This window comes from Callorhinchus milii, unplaced genomic scaffold (genome assembly GCF_018977255.1).
Source record: "Callorhinchus milii isolate IMCB2004 unplaced genomic scaffold, IMCB_Cmil_1.0 Scaffold15, whole genome shotgun sequence".
Classification (NCBI taxonomy): Eukaryota; Metazoa; Chordata; class Chondrichthyes; order Chimaeriformes; family Callorhinchidae; genus Callorhinchus; species Callorhinchus milii.
Window position 1 is genome coordinate 5,918,511 of NW_024704756.1, and position 23,481 is coordinate 5,941,991.

The 23,481-nt window shown below is 37.7% G+C and overlaps 1 protein-coding gene across 5 annotated transcripts in view; it reads right to left on the reverse strand.

Moving 5' to 3' along the window:
• diaph2 (diaphanous-related formin 2) overlaps positions 1 to 23,481 on the reverse strand; it is a 275,153-nt gene that overhangs the window by 27,019 nt on the left and 224,653 nt on the right. For 4 of the 5 annotated variants that reach the window (XM_042340670.1, XM_007891859.2, XM_007891858.2 and 1 more), the window contains 2 exons: positions 22,041 to 22,136; positions 20,978 to 21,025 (listed from right to left, as the gene is read on the reverse strand). In XM_042340670.1, coding sequence (XP_042196604.1) covers positions 20,978 to 21,025; positions 22,041 to 22,136 — 144 coding nt within the window. The remainder of the gene's footprint in view (positions 1 to 20,977; positions 21,026 to 22,040; positions 22,137 to 23,481) is intronic. The other variant, XM_007891860.2, reaches the window with a different exon arrangement.

Genomic DNA, 23,481 nt, shown 5'->3' on the forward strand with positions numbered 1-23,481 from the left:
TTGCTAGGAAATATTCATAATTATTCATTTTAAAGATTTCCACATCAGATTAAAGGCAAATCAGGTATTATATATGGAGGTTGGATGCCATCAAACAAGGAAGCTAAAAGATAGGGAAAGTTCTACTAACATGGAGACAATAAGAGTAACACAGCAAAATCCAGTCGAATAGTTGGGATGTATAAATCAGTAGAGTGAAACTCAAAACTGTTTTCAAATGAATGGGTTGTGCTCACCATGTGTAATAATAATAATCCTTGCATTTGATATAGCGCTTTTCATGTCGGGAGGACGTCCCAAAGCGCTTCACAGAACACACTATAAAGTGAATTGACTGTATATTTGTGGGCGAACGCAGCAGCCAATTGCGCACAGCAATGTCCCACAAACAGTCGTAGATTGAAAATGACCAATTTTTATTATTGTTTTTGGTTTTGGAGGGATTATTATTAGGCTCTGTGTGGAGTAAGGAAACTTGCCCAAGGTTTCGCCCTCTGCCTGGAAATGAACTCAGGTCTCTCGCTTGCAAAGCGAGTGCTCTAACCACTGAGCTACAGGACTCCACATTATTTACACATGCAAACACATGTGTAAATAATGATATCCTTAATTATGCAATAAACTTTTTTTTACCTTGTAAGTAAGTATCCTTACAAGTAAGGATCCTGTATTTCCCTCTGTACACACGTGATTACATATGACAATCATAACATGCAAGAGAGACTCCACTGACTTTTAACTCACTGACAGACAATATTATTTCTTTATATCGTATATTCTAAAGTTACCTTTTACAAATGTAAATTGTTGGTGCTTTTCTAACAACGATGCAGAAAGCACCTTGAGCATGGTGGATGCAGCATAACAATAAAGAGATAATAAAGAGCGAGGTGCAACATTTGAAAGTAACTGACATGACATACTGTATTACTAGGTGAATTATATAAAAACAGATTATCAAGAAATATACAGTATACAACCTATTAGTTTCTTTTTTCAGTGCAATTGCATCACATGTTGAGTTCTTTCAATGCTTTGTCAGACTCCGCCACTGTCAAGTTCCACCCCGTGTGAAGGATGCTATATAAATGCAAGTTGTTGTTGCTTTGGGCTCTATAAACAATCTGCTAAATATGATTTCTTGTGTGCAGAGCTTTGTGCTGATGCTTAAAACAATAAATTTAGGGCTTACATTGATTGTACTTCAATTCCTCCACATTCAATCTGATGCAGTATTTTCAGAGAACAGGGTAGTGTTAGTGAAAGGTTAATGCAGTGTGTCCCAGTATGGGACCATTTCCCTCCATCTTTTGCAGTTAGTCTCTTATAGCTTCTTCTGATTGACAGTTCATAGCAACTGACCTAATGAACCTTTCAGGCTTGGAGCTAAAGCACCTAAGCGATGAGCTGAAGCCCTACCCTAGGTACCCTCTCTCAGGTCCCCTGTGAGCTGACTACACTGCCAAGGTCTCAGAAATCACTGTAAACATTTTATGAAGGGCTGTCCCCACAGGAATGCTGTCAGATTGATTTCTTTTACATTGGTTTATTTCTCTAAAAGGAGCTCACAAAGCAAATTTAGCAACAGGTACTAACTTTATGTGTGTTGGGGAGGGGGGGAAGAGAAGCAATAAATGCAGAACAGAATCTTTTCTAGGTGTAATATTTTGCCCCCTATTTTCAGTGCACCTCATGTCCTTTCTCCACATGCCTGTGTTTACCCAGCAGTAAGTTGGAACCCGGTTGTTAGTCGATTGGCAGATCGCTTTCCAGGGGTCATAATCTCTTAAAAAAAAATTTGGTCATTCAATCCACGACTGTTTGTGGAACATTGCTGTGTGCAATTGGCTGCTACATTTCACCCACAAAATATACAGTCAGTTCACTTCAGTATATTCTGTGAAGCGTGTTGAGATGTCTCAAAAACGTGATGAGGCGCTGTATCAAATGCAAGGCTTATTATTATTATATTAGTGTGTTACCTGGTGCAATAGCAACAAAACAAATTGCTCTTGGGTCTCTGGCAACACTGCTGTTGATCCAGCTATTTGGGGGTGCATGGTTTAGAGCAATGAATTAAATCCAACGATCTCCCAGATAAAATTAATCACCCACCAGTCATCTCTTCTTCGTTGTGGGACGTCCTCCCGATGTGAAAGGCGCTATACAAATGTAATTTGCTGTTGTGGAGAAGTAGCTCCCTAACACCATGATCAAAATCAAGAACTTAATGTAGAGGAAATTGTTTGTGTATGTTCTGACGACTAACACGATTCATGTAATATGCCAGTTTGTTTTCACATTAGGTTAAACTTGAAATGTTTCAGAAAGTCTATTTATTTACATTCTGCCAATCAATAAAATTGACTGTTGTTCAAATACATTTAACTGTTTCTGTCCGGAGTTATCTTTCCAATATATTTCTCTGCTTCCATCATGTGCATGGAACGATCTTTATAACACCTGGGATCTTTTAACTCATTAAACTGATTTTTNCATCTCTTTCACTCGCATTTCATGTTGTTACATCTGCAGCACATAGAACCTAACTTCAATCATCTTGGAGGAAGCTCATCATTTGAACTTCAATGACAAATTGTATAGTTATAGGTTACTTTTGACTGCTTTATGTGCTTCTTTATAGGAAGAGATAGGCATTATTACATTTTATATTCAAATGAAAATATATTCTCATTCCGCCAGCAAATTCTTCTGAAGACAAAATTAGTTTTGTTACAATTGCTTAAGATCAATTCAGCTCTCTCCATTTAGATCAACTGGGATGACAGTGATTCTATCCCTTCTGTCACTATCCTGTTTCTGCTGTGCCTCCGCCACACCTCACACCCAACACAGTCAGAACACTTATCCACGCTTTCGTCATTTCTCGCCTCGATTAATCCTATGCCCCCCTCGCTGGTCTCCCCAACTCCACTATCCATAAAATCCAATTACATCTGAACTCCACCCTTGTATATTCACCTGCACTAAACTCCATACCACCAACACACCAGTCGTTGTCAGGCTCCACTGGTTCCCTATCATAGAACAAATCACCTTCAAGATCCTCACACTCGTCTACAAATCCCTTCATGCTCTGGCACTTCTCTCTTTAACCTGCTTACTCCCCACTCCACTACTCATCCCCTCCAGCATCCTGCTTGTCCCTCGTCCTCTCTGCTCCAACATCAACAGCTGTGCTTTCAGCCACTAAATCCCGAAAATTTGGAACTCTCTCCCTCCTCTGCCTTACCTCCTCCATCTCCGTTTTCAGATTATGCCTGAAAACCTTCCTCTTCGACTGTGCCTACATCCCTTCCTAAGAAACTACAAAAACCATGAAAATACAAATGAATTCATGTATAGTTTAAAATTATAAAATTGAAATGATCACACTAATTTAGAATCCAATTGACAAAAGCAGGGAGTGAAAAAAGCCCAAGTGGTCGAACCCAGCCCATAATTGTTTTAGACTTCTAACAGCAACACTGACAACGGGGCCTAAACTGCAAGGTTTCGGGGATGGATTCCTTATTAAGAACTCCAAGTTGCAAATGGAGCACCTTCCAGTGATCGGGTATAGGTTATACTGAACCGCAGGAACTCGAGTAAGCGTTCAACATCTTGTATGACTTGTAACCAATTTATGTCTCCTAATTTGTATTAAGGAATCCTATTACAAATTATCATAATTTAGATCCCAATTTAGAACATCCTTTTATTTACTGCTGTATCATCTTATAATCTAATGATGGTAAACATTTTAAGCTTTTTATCCGTTTATCTATCATACTGAAAAATATAAAATGCAAATTTAGATCAATTTCCTCCTCTGCCTAACATAGAAAGACAAAATCCTGCAGTTTAGCAAACGTATCCTAAAGATAGTTTCATTCTCCTTCAGGTAGTGTAACTACATTCACTTATTAGAAATATGGAAGGAAATGGAACACTTCCTGTTTTCATTATTGTTAATGCAGTCTATTACATCTAATTTCCTTGTGTCTGGTATGAGGATAAAATGGGTCAACATTTCAAAGAATAAAGTCGGAAGGATATGTACGGGAACATTTTTTAAAATTTAATGAATCTTACAATGAAAGAGTAACCCTTTGAGTGAACGCAGAGTCTGAGGATTGTTTTGCATGTTTTTAAACTAAAGAACATATTATTAATAACAGTCCAAATAACATCACCAAAAATGTTATAGCGGAAACCCACCAAAACGTGTCAACATATTTACTTAGTATTTATCCGTTTTATCATTATATTGGCTCTTCTTACCTATTTTCTTCCTTCTTTTTAATTAACTTTCAATTCTACTTATTCTACATTATTTTTAGTAAGCATTTCTACCCTTTGCCTTAGTTCCTTGGGTTATGCCTCACTCTTCCAGATCTCTCTACGATGAACATTTTGCAAACTTTTAAACAAAAATATTCATTCAAAGCAGCCAAATCAAAAGCTAAATGCCCGAAGGTTGACAGGGTCAGCATCACTGAAGTGGCTTTGTCTAATTTCTATCAGTACGAGGAGTGAAACGTCAGCAGCAGCAGCTGGCCCAGGCACTAACATCAACACATTGGTGGCACACAGGAAAAAAAAATTCCCAACATAAATACACATTATTGGTTAACTAAAAGGTGTGATTGAAACTGCATTTCTCAAACATTCCTTTGTGCTTTATACGTTTTAAGAAACTAGGTAAATTATACTTGAGATTTCAAAAGCTGCTTTCACTGGCAGCGATTTTTTTTTCCTTTCATCGTTGCAATGTTTTATGTGGAGTAAAAGGGCAGGATTTGCAGAGGAATTAATTATTTGTTAATGTGTTTGTGCAGGTTATTTCATTTCCTCCATATTCATTGCAGAAATGGCCAGTAAATTGAACTTTGAGAGAATTTTATTGAGATCAATATACTAAGTGCATTAACTTCTCCTTAAAATGTTCTATTTTTCTCCTCCTCCAATGAGAGATTTTCAAGCTCTGCTCTCATACTGCTCATTTGTACATCGTTTCTGTCCACAACATTTTATTTGAGGAAATTGTTCATAGGCAGGGTAGTTAAAAAGCTCTCTTTAGAACAGTAGGGGAGGCTTCAATGAATGGCTGCATAATATCTAGTCTAAGCCGTGGTACTTTAACCCAGGCTCAGCAGTCAAATCTGTGTTTACTGTCTGAGTGCAGCGTTGCCATTTGTACAGCTGCTTCTCAGTGGGATCGCTCCATGGGACCCATTTTATTGTTTTTGTTTGTGCATGTGGACATTCATCAGACTCTGAGTGCATACATACCAATACCATTTTTACTGTATGTTGCAGGCAGAAGCACAATAATACAGCAGGGGCCACATACGTGGTGCTGTTTATAATGTGCTGCTTAAGAATCATCCGGGCATGAATTCCACCCCCCACCCCCAGAGGTAGCTTTACTTTACAGTCTATTTTACTTTATAATTCAGAAGATAGAATTTGGCAAGGTTAAGTACAAAATCAAAGATTCACATTTCAGCACATTTCACTCTATCATGCTCTGAAAACAATGAGATTTTTGCTATGTCTTAGTAATGGGATTTTTCATTAAGCGAAACATTGAGTCTGTTCCTAGCTGCAAATGCCAGAATGAAACAGGTAAAGACAATGTTGCTCACAGCAGGAGCATGTCTTCGAATTTTTTTTTGTGATGTGAGAGTGAGCAAAGAAATGCTACTGATGGTACTGAGATGTAGTTATCTTGCCTCAGTGCCACTGGCACGATCACACCCAGAGGAAATAACCTGACTCAGTTAGCACTTGGTGATCATGACATCACTGCAGATTTGTTAAAAGAACTTGCATTTTTATTGCAAGTCTCGTAGAAACATCTCGAAGCACTTCCTGAGTAATTACTATTAAGCGTACTGAGTATTTTTTTTATATACATAAATATTATAGCCATGTCCCACAATCAGCCATGAGTTAAATGACCAACTTATCTGGAGGATTTTTGGCCAGGATACTGGATGTTACGCCCTTGTGTTTTTGATTCATATTATGGGATCATTCAAAATACAGCAATGCAGTGCTCCCCCCAGAATTAAACTTGTGTCAGCCTGGATAAAGAACTAGATAAAGAACTCGAGCCCAAATGCAAGGCTTGAACCCACAGGTGAAATGCCTATTTATTTATTTCCTTACCCTTCACCTCCTACACCTTCACCAACCGAGGTCATGGGTGCCACCTCTCTTTTGGAAAGGAAGTTTGGGATGAGGTATGCTTACACTCAATATTAAAAGCACACACAGTTTTGAAGATGGGGAGGGAAGGGGAAAGGTAGAAGGATAGAATCACAATGGAGGTAGAATGCCTGACATCTTACCCACCGATGGTGAGGTAGGGCAGCCAGTGTTTACTGAGCAGAGAGAATGGCTGGAGTAGAGGGAGAAGCCAGGGCGAAAATAGGCAGCACTGCCTTGTGTCTGATGTATCCAAATTAATGGCCTGCCTGAGACACCCAAGGCTTGAAGCGTCCATTAGTGGTCAGCATGGAAACTCTATTCACAGCAGCAGCCAGCATTGTCTGGAGCCAGAAATTCAAGCTTGGAGCATACATTAGTGGTCAGCATTGTCTGGGGCCTTGAATGTCCGTCGAGAGAAACAATAAACTTGCCAAAGTTTGAAGCCATTTCTAAGGAAAGTAGACTCCATCAACAATGCCCTGGAGCCTCCATCGGGGAATCTGTTAAGTGTTATTCTGGAATTGGAGCAACCATCAAAGCAAGTCATTCATACATTCTGAGGGGTCCACAGTGTAGGGACTGCCTGGAATTTCAATCTGGATGTTTGGGGCATCATTTGAATGAAAACTAAAAATGTAAACGATGGTAGACAGATCAAGTTAAAATTGGTAGCCATCATCAGATGAACTAAAATATTAAACCTAAGCTAAATCGCTCTCATTTAAAACTCAGCATGTAAATTATGAAAGCAGGCATGAACATCACCGTGGATTATTGTGAAAAACTGAAAATGATTGATCCCCAGGTCAGGACAAAATTCTCATTTCAACTAACTTTGTAGAAAGACAAAACTTTTCCGCAAAGGAAGATATTTGGCCCAATCGTATCTGTGCTACTCTTGCCTATTTTTGTAAATCAGTCTTTTTTATTCATCTAGAATTGACAATTCTAGTGGCAATGAGACGATGCCCCATTGCCTCTGATCCCCCAACTAAAGCAAATAGTTTTTCCTTATTTAACTTGGCATGCCTTTTCAGAATCTAAAAAGATCTCTAATCATATCTTAATGGTTTTATGAACTTGCTGGCACTGTTAGTGAGTTGCATATTTGTACTCAGGATCCTTCTACTCCTCCATTGATTCCCATCTCCCTCTCAGCCATCTTTGCATCCATTCTACTACTTTACCATTAATCATGTGACTCATTTTAGATATCAAGTCTTGATATCCTCCTTAAGGGGGAAGGTATGCAGAGTCTCCCTGGAGTTGCAGTGGCTCCAAAGTGACATGTTTGGAATATCGGAATTGAGCCAGCCTTCAGTGGTGGTCTCGGTATTTCGGCCATTCGGGTCTGCACTATTCCTGGGCACTGCTGATGGCATCACAGCCAGCCTGGCTCATCGGCAGGACTTGGAAGGGCAGACTAGTCACTGGGGGCAGGGAATCCTCCCATTCACCTCCTATTAACCCTGCAAGCCAAAGCCCTAACAGGCGGGGTGATCCAAGCTGGAAAGCAGCGGGAAAGCTTGCAAGACAGCAACATCAATGGCAAGGTATGCGGTTTTAGCTGGTTAGACTCCAGCAGTTCCCCCAACCCACACTCTAGAGTCCTCAAACCTTGGCTCCTGCCAACCTGAGTCTTAATACTTTCCAGGATTAGGTAAACAGCTTGTGTTCCTGCAAAGACAGAGTGTGCATTCCATTCCAACAATCTATCTCTGGAATTTCCACGTGAGGTGGGATCCATGAAATTCTCAATTTGGTTTGGATACTCTTAAGTATGGTGATGGGTTTCCGCATGTCCCTGTTCCCCCCCCACTCCCACTTTTAATCGACTCCAACATTTTTCCTACCACCAACCTGAGACAAACAATCTGTCCTAAAGATTCCTGGTTTATCTTGTTTCCCTTTAAAATGTTTCTGTTTTTAAAGACTTTTGAAAAGCTTCAGCAAGCACTCACGTAACTTGGGAGTTTTAACCTCCCTCATCGCTCTGGGATGAACACCATCTGGCCCCGGCAACCTGACCACTTTAACCTTCACCAACTGACTGCCTAACACATACCTATTAGCTGTGTTTCACCATTCTACCAAGTTACACTAAAAACAAGTCAATCTTTTGGCAAGTAATAATACGGCTTTTGATATCTAAGGGATGAGATTTTATCAGATTCTATCTATTCATACTTAGGAAAATGAACCTCAATGTTACTTTACAAAATACATATTTAAAGTTGAATAATTTAAGTCTGTTGAATCAAGTGTTCTTAATATTAGACCTAAACATACAAATACAATTGCATCCAATATTGGCTAAACCTTGTGGCATTTAAATCCAGAGTAAATGAAAGAATAATTTGTCTGCATCAAGGATCACCACAGGGGCTGAACTTAATATTGAAGTCTGCAAATCAGCAGTTTTTAAGCCACTCTAGTGGGTGCAGAGCGAGTAACAGGATTAGCAAAAGCAAGTTTCTGTTCATCTGTCACTCAAGTATCTGTAACTATTGTCATAAAATGTCTATTCTCATATTAGACTTTGGATATTTACACCTGAATTTTGAAATTATATTAAATTAGAAAAGATTGTGTCATAACATCTCAAATTCTGATCTGATAGCTAAAAGCTTTACACATATAAATTATAGCCCAGGCGTTTTATTAACATCCTTCATAATCAAGACTGCTAGCAGATCTTAATATTATTTGCTTGCGTGTGCATGAATTGTCAGACAAAACCATGTTCGTAAAAGAACAGGTTTAATTACTATTTTCTACAATTAGCGTGCTGTACTGCAAGTTATTTTACAATTACAATTATTTGTATCAATACAATAAACTGAAATATTATTCCCAGAGCTGCATTTTTTAGAGTAAAACATATTGATACAGGGCCACTGCTGTGCAGTATACAATCATGTACAGTTGGGCACACTTGAGAAGCCATTAGTTTGTTGAGTTGTGTGGAGGAGCTCGAACAAATTTACGACTTACATGACTGGATAAAACATGCTAAATCATTTTATGCAGACTGATGTTGCAATTAGGAGTGTGGTCTTCATAACTTAAAATAGAAATCAACAGACTATTAAAATAAAAGAATCTAAAACAGAGTTGAATATCTGTTTCTTTGGAATTTCAACGTTTTGGAGGAAAAAAGTTTATACTAAAGTAACATTAAGAAGAAGGGGTATATTTTACATGTGATTGCTGAATGTTAAGATTGCTTGTACTTGTACACACATTTTTTCCACTGATTCATGAAACATCACTAATATACTACTTATGCATTAGAGTATGGTGTTTAATTCAAGAACAAAAACAACTGGATTTTGTTGTTGTCAATAAACATGCATATAGTATACAAATTCTATTTTAGGAAATAATATTTTAGTAAAGGATTACATTCTTGGCCACTTCAAAAAATTCATCTCCACAAATAACGTACTGGAATGCAATAAAATCACCCAAAATAAACTGATTATGTGACTGCAAATCTTCAAAACCTACCCAGAGTGCAAGGCGTAAATTTTATTGCTGTGATTTGTGTTGGCATCACTGTAAAGTGGAATTCCACGCACCTTCGTGCAAAAAGATTCTATTCAGGAGTATGATGCATTTTTGTACTATCAATTTAATATTCATGATCTGAGTGAAAGATGTTTTCATGTTTCTTTGTGCATTGAATGTTGGAGTTACATATTTAGCCTGGGGATTGAAATGGAAGAATACATTTGCCTCTTGCTCTAAAACCGAACACTGTTGAGCAAAACTAATGTGAGGGAAAATATCCTTTGAAAGTTTTTAAATAAAAGAAAAAACAGATTGCAGTAACTAAATGGGAGTTTAGGATCAGTGCTGTACTTGTATCCCAGATGGCGACATGTGTCGTAAAAAGCCGAGATGAGCAATCCTCCTCCCCAATCACTGAATTGATATTGTAGCCCTCTGCCCTTTCATCAGTACAAACATGAAATACATCCTATAATATGGATGGAAAAAAATTGGAATATGATTGTGAAATGTAGCACTACAATTATTTTACAAATGTAATAAAATTAAGCTCTGAGTAAATTAATATTTTAATTATTGAACCTTTAGAGCATTCTTGGAATCTGCTGGGATCTTGAGTTCACACATTCACAATTGTTCATCCATTTCCCCTGTTACTCACATAATCTGTCACAGATTTGACAGGGTCACATCTATGATGCTGCCCTGTCAGTCATCAGTATTTGACCTTTTTGCTGGCTACAAAATTGACTTCTCAAGACAGTTTTTAACCAGGTACGTATAAAATCTGAAAACTAAAATTAAAATGAAAAAAGGAGTGAATTGGGAAAGAAAGCAAACAGACAAAAAGGAATACCAGGCAAAGCAAAACAGATGACGGTTTAATGTCGACTTCAAATTACTTTTTGGTACTTATCATTTCATAAAATGTTTCATTGATATTTGAAGTTTCATAACTGTAATTTTTCCCACAGGACAGGGCATGAGTTGAAAATAGGCAGATGAGTCTGCACAGAGAGACAGGAGTCTGCATAAACCAACAATCTAAACTGTCAATAGAGGAGATCATCATGCTGGACCTCATGAAGATCACAATAACAGACAGCATGCATTAATATCACTTTGCCAAGTGTTTCAATACATGGCTCATGAATTGTTTATTAGGATCTGGCACATTAGTTTTAGAGCAAAGAGTTTTTCTAATAATTACCTGAGTGACTTTAAGTCAATAATAAATACATAATGAGCATTATATTTTAATGTTAGGCTCATAAATGTTATTAATGGATATGCTGTCTTGTTTTTTATTATGGATCAGCTGAATACTGTAAGTACCTAGATTTCATTTGTGATACTCAACTTTTTCATAATGATTGTAGGTTAGAGCTAACAGATGGTCTTTTCACATTGCTAAACAAACAAATACAATTCTTTGTGATTAAGTTGGTCTATGCCAGAAAATCTGCAACACAGTAGGGGCATTCAACAACACTGTGCAGATGCCTTATTTTTTTTCACAAATTCTGGGCCCTTTTTTGATTTATTTAACACAAATTATCCATGCTTCCAGCATAATATTGGTGTACAGTGAATCGATGGTGTGGCTTTGAATCTGGATGTAATATAGATGCACCATTTTTAGGAAAAGGCGTTAGATTTTATTGCTTTGGGAGGGAAACAAGATGGTCATCAATTGTTTCACATGTCATAATCCCATAAAATTCCAATTAATTCAATGATGTGCTTTTAAAAAAATCCAGCAGATGTAGTCTTTTTTTATTTGATCTCATCTATTTGACAAGGCTGAAGCTTAAACACTGAACATAATAATTATTCCAATCTAAATAGGATGTTATCTGGCCAAAACCTCCTAATGACAATCAATACAGCCAACAATGCTTTACGATAGAGCTGCCAGAATCTTACTTAAGAAAGAATTATTAGTCATCATTAAATAAGAAAGATGAGTGTTGATATTGCTTAAGGGTAAGTGGAACGAACTTCACTTATAAAGGTTAAAATAATTAAGCATTAACAATCCTTCAAATAAACTACTTGAACAGTCCCTTTCAAATTAGGTACATCACTTGGAGAAGATCTTTAGAGAACAGCTCTCTGAAGGTTTGCACCAACTTTGGCAAATCTTACTTTCCATCCAAACTGGCCTGCTTTGGAGTTTTATTCTCTTTGAAATAAACTGCTTCCCTTCAGCTCAGTATTTTAAGAAAGTCTTCCACTGTTACCTGTTAACTCTTTGAGTATTGAAATGTTATTGCACATCTGAAATGATGGCGATACATTTTAGCAAGTAACATCCATAACATGCGACTATCTGAATTTTGCAAATTGTACAGTAAAACAGCAATGTTCTTATTTTGCTCTGTAAACTGGATGACCTTATTAATCCTTATTAATCTGTTCACTGTTTGGCTGCTTTGCTATCTTACTAATAAAGCACTTCAGAAAGTATGGGCAGAGTCTGAATAAAATGCTTGTGGAAAGCTAATATTCTTTGATGTGTTTATTTCAGGATGATGTTGTAAAGTAAAATGTTCTGAAATGAAAATAAATGATAAAATTACTTTTGATTACCACTCTCTCTCAATTATTTTCTTTCCATTCTCCATTTTCAGGCATTCTATGCCAGGTACCATTATCTCATACAACAAGATATGAGGGCAGGCAGGAAGGCAATGCACTTGCTCTAGTCCTATGCCAATTAATAATCCTTGCATTTGATCTTTCACATCCAGGGGTGCGTCTCAAAAAGCTTCACAGGATTCTCTGGAAAGTGAAGCATGACTTGTGATTTTTGTAGGCGAACAGTTCTGCTCTGATACAAAAGGTAAGGGATAGGGATACGAGGTAAGATATAAGAGATAGGCTGTTCTTGCTTTGTCTCACATTTTTCCTTCCTTTTCGAAGAAATATTATCACGTGTTTATGGCTAAATTAATCAAGCCTGACCCAGTGGATCACAAACAATCTTAATTTGAACTGTAACTCATGGATCTAGTATTAAGGAATGAAAGGGGATGATTTTCAACTGCACTGTGACACTGCAAATTTGTGACTTATTTGGGCACCTATATTCTTCCAACTGTAATGCATTTTCACTCGCAAATTTGTGATGGTATGAAAGCTTTGTCATGAAAAATAACGTTGTGACATTTTTCATAGTATATTGTAGAATTCTCCTGTAATGTTCTCATTCCCCCCCACACACATTTTTATGTTACAAATTACAGATCTAGTCAAAATAGCTTGAAACATTTAAGTGTTTGAACGTCTTCTAAATTGATGACAATAATAATTCTTGTATTTGATATAATAATAATCCTTATTATCGAAGACGTGATATAGCCCCTTATTATGTCTTCGAGAAGTCAAAAGGCTTCACAGAATATACTCTACTGTATATTTTGTGGGCGAACAAGATGCTATAAGCAAAAGATGGCTGTGATAATCAGAACAAGGAGAATCTACCAGTGGACCGTTAAATGAAATTTTAGAGCTGCATACCTTAATATAGGAAACAGAATTACTTCTCAGGTTAGCGCACCGATTTCTTTGAATGAGCGTCTACGTTCAGGCATAGCAGGTGAAAATTCACACCTTACAGTTAACAGAAAGTTAGAAATTCTCACTGTTTGCAAGTTGCTTCCTGTGTAACAGGTAAACCACCTGTATCAACCTGGCCTGCGATAGGATCATCTGTTCTATTCTGAATTCTGAGCCCAAACCAAAATTATTGCAGTACTTAAATGGAAAAAAAATGGCTAATGGGAAAGTTGTGCGTGTGTGTGAAAGAGAATAATCTGAGGACATATTGCTCATGATGAGGCAGCTTGTTTCAGCTAGTTCAAATGAACAGCTCAAGTGAAGGCTGTGTGGATTTAGTTTGCACTGATAATGACCTCGGCACATTTGAAGACTGCATTCTATACTCAATGGTAGATGTGTGTGGATAGAATTCAATCAAATTATGTATTGATTAAGATGGAAGCTCGAGACAACTTGGGGGAGGATTTTGGGGTTGGGCCAGAGCACTAATAGATCTTTAATTATCTGTGGAAATGAAGAAATCAGTTACAATAGCCTGAAGCTAACTGATGCATCCAGCGTATTTGATTGCAAAAGGCAATACTATTTTCCACAACAGAAACACTATGCTTCTTGAAATGTCTATCACACAAAGGGATAGCACGCAAATTCAATCTGATCTAAGAAAACTAGGGTTAGATGGTACCCAAAGAGGAAGGCAAATTTAACAAGAACATCAAGAATATAAAAAACATGCATTTATACAGCGCCCTTCATGGAGGACAACGTCTCAGAGCAGGAATAGAGACATGACAATAGGTGTGGTCTTAAGGTGGGGTTTAAAGATAAAAAGGGGGCAAAATGGAGGGATTGATGCAAGGAATTCAAGATTATGGATGTAGTGGCTGAAGGCACAGTCACAAAATTGGCACACTGAGGAATCAACAGATACACAGTTGGTTGGGGTATGAGAGATACTAATAAATAATCCTTGCATTTGATATGGCACCTTCGAGACATCTCAAAGCGCTTCACAGAATATACAGTAAAGTGATCTAACTGTATATTTTGTCGCTGAAACACCTAGGGAGGTAGAGAGGTGTTAGGCTGCAATGGCTATGGCACAATCTAGTTCAGAATTGTTTTCATAGGTTGGTGGGATTTCTAATGGGATTTCTTAAAGGATCGAAGTAGAAATCCACCATTCCAGGCATGATTGTGAAAGATACACATGTATAGATTCTGTAAGAATTACTTTTCAAACTAGAGCCATGAAGGCAATGAACGCGACCAGAAACAAGGGATTGAACATGTGGCTCAGTCAAAAGAACAGTTAAAACAAATAATGATGAATCTCTTTCATTTTATGTCCTGAACAGTTTCAGTGAAAGGATCATGAGCAATATAGCGGTGATAGCTGAGAATGAAAATCATTGATCTTTTTTGCTATTGTTGAATAAGTAACCCATTAAATAAATTATTGACTTGGTTGCAAGATCTGAATTTAGCTTGAATGAGGATTTATCAAGCGGCAAAAAATGTGAAACTTGTATCGGCCTGGGTCAGTGAACAATGTGAATGACAGCCTCTGATTGTTGTCTTCTGTACAGACTGTGAGATCAATGGAAGGGAAAGATTGGTAATGGTTTAGATATCCATGTTGCAAAGTAATAATATGCCCAAATAATGTGGAGTATTCATTTTTCAAGATTTTGAGGTATAATTCTTATTAATCTGTTTACTGGAATATCAGATTCTTTACACCAAATGTCAAGTTTTCTGTTATTTCAGAGGTGTGATCAATGTTGATAATTTTCTGATGCATTAGTTGGATTTCTCGATGTAGTTTCTTTAAAAATTACTTGGGTTCAACAGAAATGTTTCCCTTCTTCTTACTCCACCAAATCTGTGTGTGTTAAACCTTATCGATGTTAAGATGTTTGAGTTACCTGGTGAGGAAAGGGATTGAGGATTGTGAGGATATAAGCAGACAGATAATCAATGGACATCATGATCCATGTTGTTGTAACTAGTAGAAGGCAGATGGCCAAAATTTAAGGTGTAGAGAACGAATAGATATTCTGGAACTGCTTCCTTAGCTTTGGGTGTTTACAGAGAGAGATTAATGTACGTGGAAATTTCTCAGAGATCAAATAAATGGGTGGGAAGAAAGAATTCCTTTTTTGTCAGATCTCATGACACTGTTCGAAAAGAGTCAAAGCTTCTCCCACTGCCCTGGCCAACAATTCTCCAAATAAAGTTGACATTTACCTCATGGCTGCTTCTGGGACATTGGCAGGCAAATTAGTTTTGCGTTCACCTATAAATACAGTCACTATACTTTATAGTAATTCCTGTCAAATGCTTTGAGATGTATGATAAGGCATTTTATCAAACGCAAGGATTATTATTTATTGGTGCATGGAGCAGTGAAACGGCAAGCTTCATAGGTTAAATAACCTATGCAGGCTTACATGTTACGTTATTATTTAATCCCTCAATTTACAAAAAAAATACCACTGGGTATAGGTTGCTCCAATTGTTTGTTGTTTGGTTACTTTTATCCAACCATCTATGTGTTCCCATAACCTGCCTCTTATTCCTAGCCCTTTCCCCAAGCCTCAATTCCCATTTGTCTGCTAGATTCCTCATTTTTAGAATCCCTCTGATATAGTGGCTGCCTCCCTACAAGTAATGACACCATTTCCCACAACCACTCAGCTGAAACTGCAGGGATAGATATTCTCAGTCTCACAACGATGTTCTCTTCTGACTCCCTCAAGGCTGAGAAAATCTTCTTTTACGTGAAAGGCTATATAAATATAAACGGTGGTTGAATCAGATAGTGTGGTTTAGACGCATTCAAGAAGCTGCTGGACCTTCACATGACAGAGATAGTAATATTAATAATCCTTGCATTTGATATGGTACCTTATCACGCCTTCGAGATGCCTCAAAGCGCTTCACAAAATATATTGTTAAGTGAATGACTTTATATTTTGTAGGTGAAACGTGGGAGCCAATTGCACACAGCAGTGGTCCCACAAATATTTGTGATTGAGTGACCAAATTATTATTTTTTAACTCACTCCCATATAGAAGGATATGGGAAAGAGCAAATGAATGGGTGGAGACGCATTTGGAGAGTAAACAATGGTTGGGCTGAGAGGCCCTGTTTCCGTGATGTACATTCTTTGTAAATCCTAATTTTCGCTAAAATCCCGGAAAAAGAATCCATACAATTACAAGCTCAAAATCTTTGGCAGAGATTTTCTCCAGAGGGTGGAAAGAGTTTACCAGCTAAGTTACACGAATGGTGGTTTTAGGGGAAGTATGTGGAGCCTGACAGCGCTGAGATACTGGGAGTCAAAAATCTCAGGAAGGAGGGAAAGAGAAATAGACCTTCTACTTGTGGAGTGATCATGCAGGTAGATAATGCAACAGTCAAGCTGCACGATTTGTACAATTATGAAAAGGAATACAATGATTAAAAAGTATTAAAACTAAAATATATTAAAATCCTGAAAACTTAAAGGTAGATGATTTTTTTTATAAGTACATTAGCCAGAGATTATACAACCATGAGAAATATAACTTATTTATAATATTGTGATAAACATTTCTATTCATTGCTTTTCATGCTTGCCCATCTGTGAGAGAAAGAGAAAATGGGAACATGTGCACAGGAGAGGAAAAGCTACAGGGAGAGATCGACACATTTGGGAGAGATGGACACTGAATCAATTAAGGTCAGTTTCTGCTCTCTGCTCCTGGATGTGTACCTTCAAAATCTCAATTTAAGTCAGATGCTCTTTATTCTACTTATGGTGCATGGAACAAATAATAGAATGTATGGGATCACATGAAATGGACAGAACAGAGAACTTCAGGCACTGATCGACGACATTACAGAGACGTGCTTAGCTCAAATCTGAAGAGCGTGTCTCCTAGGAAACTAAAACAATCTTCTAAATGTGGATCAAACTACTGTATTACATAATTTTTTAAAAAATACAGGAAAACAGTAGCTTTGGAAAGTTGAAAACACATCGACAGAAGTTTGTGTATTCCTTTAGCATGTCAGGGAGGATACGTATCTAAACTGTTAAAACTTCTCTGAGGCTTTAGTCTCTTGATTTAATACATTAAATCCAATGTTCAGAACTAAAATAGGTCAGTCAGACATTTACTCGTCATGAACAACCCTAAGATTTAATTACCTTGCACTCTGAATCACAATTAGACACCTTTATATTTCTTCATGTGCTACTCTGGCGAAACAATACTTCCAACTCCCACCCCTCCACCCCCACACAGTTTGAAGTATTCAGGTATTTCACAAAAAGATAAGACATATTTAGAAATTTACTTATATGGCAAATGCTGACATTTAAATAGTCTTAACTTTACCTCGCTCTTCACATATATTCAAGCATTATGCTGAATTTATGCTGCTGGAAGCAAAGTGATATCGCTTCTAGCAGTAAACTGATTAGGAGCAGGAAATCTGATTTATACTTTTGCATTCGCTTGAGGCTGTGGAAAGTTCTGCATCAGTTCTTTAATAACATTAAAAACTGATCCCTTAAAAGTTCTCGGGTGGTCCAATGCACTTTAAAGGGACCATTTCTAAGTAGATCTTGAATCGATTTGGACTGGCCACATTTATATTGCGGCAGTGTGAATCAAAGTGCTGTAGAAACCATCTCCTCATGGTTGTCTCAGCAGCCAGACTCCAGCCCGATTTACTTTCAGATCATGCTGCTTAGCCCTCATTTGAACTGTGCTTTCACTGCAATATAGCAGGCATGATATGTGTTTGTCTGTTGTGTAAACAGCATATACAGGTCTCTATCCTTAAAACTAGATTTCAGCTTAGCTTCATATAGCTTCAAACCAATATCAGAAAAAAATTGAACTTCTTTTAAAGTTGAAATTGAAGTTATTTTGTAGTCATTTATAATGACAGGCTCCAAGGAAATTTGCTGATAATTACTGCATTTGTATTTTTTTTAAAGAACAAAATTGATATTTCTGAAGATTCTGATCGGTTTAGGGTAGAGAATGGTGTTGCTGAATAAAAATCAATAGTTTCCAAATGCGGTTTGTCACTAGTAATAGATAAATAAACATCAAAATAGGAATTACCTTGGATATGGAAGGGACATCTGCAGGAAATAAAAAACACACCAATCTGTCAGATCTGGTTTATATATTTTGTGGAACAAAAGTTTGTTTTGTGGTCTACCTACTTGTGCCAAACAGATTTAGAAATAGATTTTTCAGTCAGAATTAAGACATGGTTATTGGTTTCCAGGGACCACCTGCATCAATAGCACAGCAGTTCTTCCATTCTATTCCATTGCCAGACTCCGCCACTGCCTCACCCCTCAGGCTGCCGAACTCCTCACCCACGCATTCGTCACATCAAGGCTCGATTACGGGAACTCCCTCATCGGCCTTCCCAACTCTTCCCTTCACAAACTGCAGATCATCCAAAACTATGCAGCTCGTGTACTGTCCCTCACCAGGCTCCGTGACCCCATCACTCCCACCCTCGCCCGACTCCACTGGCTCCCCATCCCCCAGAGGATCGAGTTCAAGATCCTCGTCCTCACCTTTAAGGCCATCCCTGGCCTTGCCCCCTTACCTCTCTGACCTGCTGACTCCCTACCAACCTGCCAGCTCCCTCCGTTCATCAGGATCCGGCCTGCTCCATATCTCCCACCCGATCCGCCCTACCATCGGTGGCCGGGCTTTCAGCCTCTCTGTCCCCACACTCTAGAACTACATCCCACAGTCCCTTCTCCTCACTTACTCCCTTGCTTCCTTCAAGGCTGGTCTCAAGACCCTTCTCTTCAACTGTGTCTTTGGTCTCCTTCCCACCTCTCTGCCTTCCCTCACCCTTACACCACCCTCCCCCATGCTCGAGCCCCGACATCTGACTGTTCAGCGCTTTGGGATGTCCTCCCGACGTGAAATGTAATTTTGTTGTTGTTGTTGAGTAAGAAATGTCATTCTATAAATGTAATTTTGTTGTTGTTGTTGTTGAGTAAGAAATGTCATTCTAGAGTTTGTTTAGGAAGCTCTGGTTTAGTTTTGTCCTCCGAGCAGTTTCTTTGGGGAAGGCAATTAGTCGATAGACAAGAACACACTCGGGTTGAAATGGTGCGGGGCAGGAAAATGGCAACGGGTTCATAAATGACATATTACATCACAACAAATATATCAGGATGTCAAGTGTGTCTCATCAAGGCAACCCCAAGGACTATGTCACGCAAACCTGCAAGAAAATGGTTTCAACCTGTGACCTGACTGAGGCTGAGTTCTTGCAACTTGATGGTATCTACACAGGATTCCCTTCGGATGTAGTTTATGCCCTAAGGAGTATGAGGCGCCAGTTTTCGTTTTTCCCACAAATACATTTTCAACTCCATTACCTACGGTTCCTTATTTTCGTCACATTTTGACATTGGGATAATGTTGGGACAGGTGACATGTCAGTTACAACTGACTTACCTTTTACGATATAAGAATCATTTGCATGATACAAGTGTGTGTTTCACCATAAATACAGAGGCAGAAAATACTTCAGAGAGTGAGTTCAGAGTTAGTGTGAATCAAGCAGAAAACACGCCAACCCGTACAAGTAACTCATTAGACTTCACATCTCCATGGTAACTGCATCCACCCAATCAAGAGCATACACAAATGCAGACAGAACAGTACTTTTTGGTCTATGTGTTTTGCAGAATCTTGACGTATTGGAAGACAATGTCAAAATAATGGAGCTCTGGTCAGTCACACTTTGTTTACTGCAAAATTGTTTTTTGTAAAGCTCAGTTCTTCAACCACAAGGGATGTCAATGGCTGTGAATTAGAAGTATGCCCAATTCCCACTAATACATTTTGATCACATGGGATCAAATAATTGGTGGCAGGTTTCTAGACAACTTATACAGGAATTCAAATTATGTATTAAAAAGTGGAACTTTTAAAAAAAAAGCTAAACCTTGTATTCCAATGCAAGGATTTTTTTTCCCAAAAATATCTGCAAGGGCAGCATACTGTTAATGATATTGTAACTGGTTCTGGCGACTTAATCAAGAAACACAAATGAATTTAATTGGTTCATGAAAATTAAGCCTGGGGTGTTGGGTTACCATTGTGCAACTTGATGCTATGTGCATCCTGATACCTGGGAAATTAGCCCAAAAATGAAATTGAAAGCAGAGTTAATATTCCTTTGCAGGTTTCCAGAGATGAACCTATTAAAAGCAATAATAACATACACATCCTCAAAGCTGCTGCTTCCCTACGGCAGAAAAAGCAGATAAGGCATAATACCATAGATGTATTTCTGAAGCAGGAAGAAGGGAAAAAGCTACAATACATTAGAAAAGTTTGGACGAGGTGCAGTGTTTGACATTTTGAGCTTAATGCCAAATCATTGGTAGAGGTAGCAGTTGGGTGTGAAATTAATATAGCAGTGTTAGGGACCAGATAGAGAGATTTCCTAGGAAGTAGCATTAAGAGAAAAATTGCCACCAACTGCCCTCCACTAGCCTTCTGCCTCAGGCTAGAAATAAAGGCTGCAGTCAATTATCTATCCAGAGTTTTTTAAGGAGCTTTAAGAAGGACTGAAAATGTTAAATAAAAGAAAAGAGGAAAGTTGAGGCATTTATAAATATTTTTCCTTTACCCTTTTCAACAGGCCACCGGGAGGTTGGACTAGTTGGACTTTGTTCACCTGCAACAATTAGGAAGCAAGCTATCAAAAACTGACTAATTAAAAGGTACATGAATATACAATGAAGGAACCTTCTGCAGTGTGAAAATTACCAGTGCATAGATTAACAAATTAGTTATAATGATCTGTTAAGCAACAGGGAATTTGTTTAGAGTAAGCTGACTTAGGATAACATTTTTTAGGATCAATGTAGTCAAGAACTTTTGAGCAGAATCAATTACTATTATCTACTTGTTTAGAAAAAAACACTATTTTCCTAGCATTCAGAATGTAATTATTTTGTTGCATTCTGTACTATCTAGTATTTTAAAACACAATTATAATTCAGCACTGCAACATTTTTTCTTAAGACGACAAAAAAATCTGCACCCGTTTCTTATTAAACATTTATAAATACTTGCACTAACTTTACTTACATGGTTTTGTCAACACAGTTTAATCCTTCCATTCACAGTACAACAGATTTAATTGCATGAAATTATCTAAGCAATACTAGAGATGTTAAAAGATCATAATATCTATACAGAAAGTCTGCATACATTTTAAAGTCTAGTCTATCTTATAGCCCCAAGTTTTAAAGATTATACACAGTAGTAAAATAATTAAAAGCTCAATTCATGAATGTTATCAGTAATATTTCTGTAGAATTTTAAACTTAACCTCTTTCTTGCCTAATTCTAAATTGAAAAGGGTTCTCTTCTTTTTATTTTACGTATTGACCTTCAAATGACTTTCATTAAACCCATGTTAGAGCCAAAGTGATTCACCTAATATTTGTTTGCCATGAGGAAAAAACTACCATAATTTTTCTTTCCTGACTATTCTTAGTGTTTGACACTTAAATGATTGCTGACATAGGTCACCCACATTTTTCTTTGGCAGTAAATGCATATAACATTTCAAAGCAATCTTGAATTGTGTCCCTTAGGTTAGTAAGAATACACCTGGGAAATGAGCACCAAGCGTTCTACCTTACTTTCTGTGCCTGCACATCACTTAAGAGTTTGTAACTCACCAAGACTTCTTGGCGTGCGCTTCCTGCGATCCCTGAATGCAGCGCCTGACTGCAAAGCCTCCAGCAGGCTATCCATCACTCCTGTTTCATCACCTTCTACAAAAGTGAAAGAAGAAAATGGTTACAGTTTTGTATCATTATAAAAGTGAATTACTTGTCAGGAAGACTTCAGTCTATAAACCTCCAAAATCAAATACTTAATAAGCTTGACTCAACATTGTTACTTAATATTGAAGGATTTTTATATAGGTTTTGTAAATCTGAAAAAAGTCATATTCAAAAACATTACTTCACAACAGTTCAAAGGTGTAATTCAATGTGTAAGGAAATCAAGTCATAAATCGTAGATGCACAGGTCTGTAGCTTCAAAATAAAGAGGTTAAATAAAAACGTATTCATTCAGAATAGTAGTTAAACATCTCTGATGATTTAAGACCACACCACATTCTTAATTCAGAAAACTCAACAACTTAAACTCACTTTATTTCTCCTTTAGCCTGAACCTTGTTTGCTTTAACCCCCTGATACCACTATAGAAATTCACTTCCAAATAATTTTTAATTGAGAAAAACACCTTGGATAGAAGGTTAGACATTTTATTTTACTTTCCCTCAAGACTGGAATATGTCACTGAGGCTACTGCTGAAACTGATGAAATCTACAAAGCTAATCATGCCCAATGGACAAACTTGTTCCCTTTGGAGTTCTATAAGACAAGCACCTTCAACCACTTCAAGATGACTCAAAAAGGGTTGCTCCTCAGCGAAATATTTATTCTTAAATGAAAACTTGTTGGACATATACATTTAGACATTTGCCTCAAACCATTCTCATAAATGCGACAAAATTCATAACAATGGTCCACTTGATATAGTAACTCACCACATTGCTGAGATGTCTCAAAGCACACACAGGATTTTATTGTGAAGTGTAGTAACTGGGTATTTGTAGGTGAATGTGGCAGCCAATTTGCACACAAATAGGCATGGAGTGAATGATCAACTTTAGCTAGTGGATTGTTAGCGAGAACACCGGGATAAACTCCCTTCTCTTTTTGATTAGCGCCATGGGATCTTTAACGTCCACCTAAACAGGCAGACGGGACCTCAGTTTGACGTTTAATTTGAAGGACGGGCCTTCAAACAATGCCCACACCCCCAGCACTGCATCAGAGTGTCAGCATAGACTGTGAGTTCAAAGTCTCGACATGGGGAAACAGCAGTTAACTACTTAAAGTACCACAAATTTTAATTTGTTGATGGGTGGAAGGGATGTTAAATAATACAGTAGTTCAGAATAAATCATACAGGAGAATTAGCATTGAAAAAACAAGATTTGGGATTATAAAAGGTTGATTATTGACTATTGATTATTATTAAATCAGCAAACTGTTAACAGTTAGCATAGTGCCAACATACTTAGTTGACAATAGATTATTAGT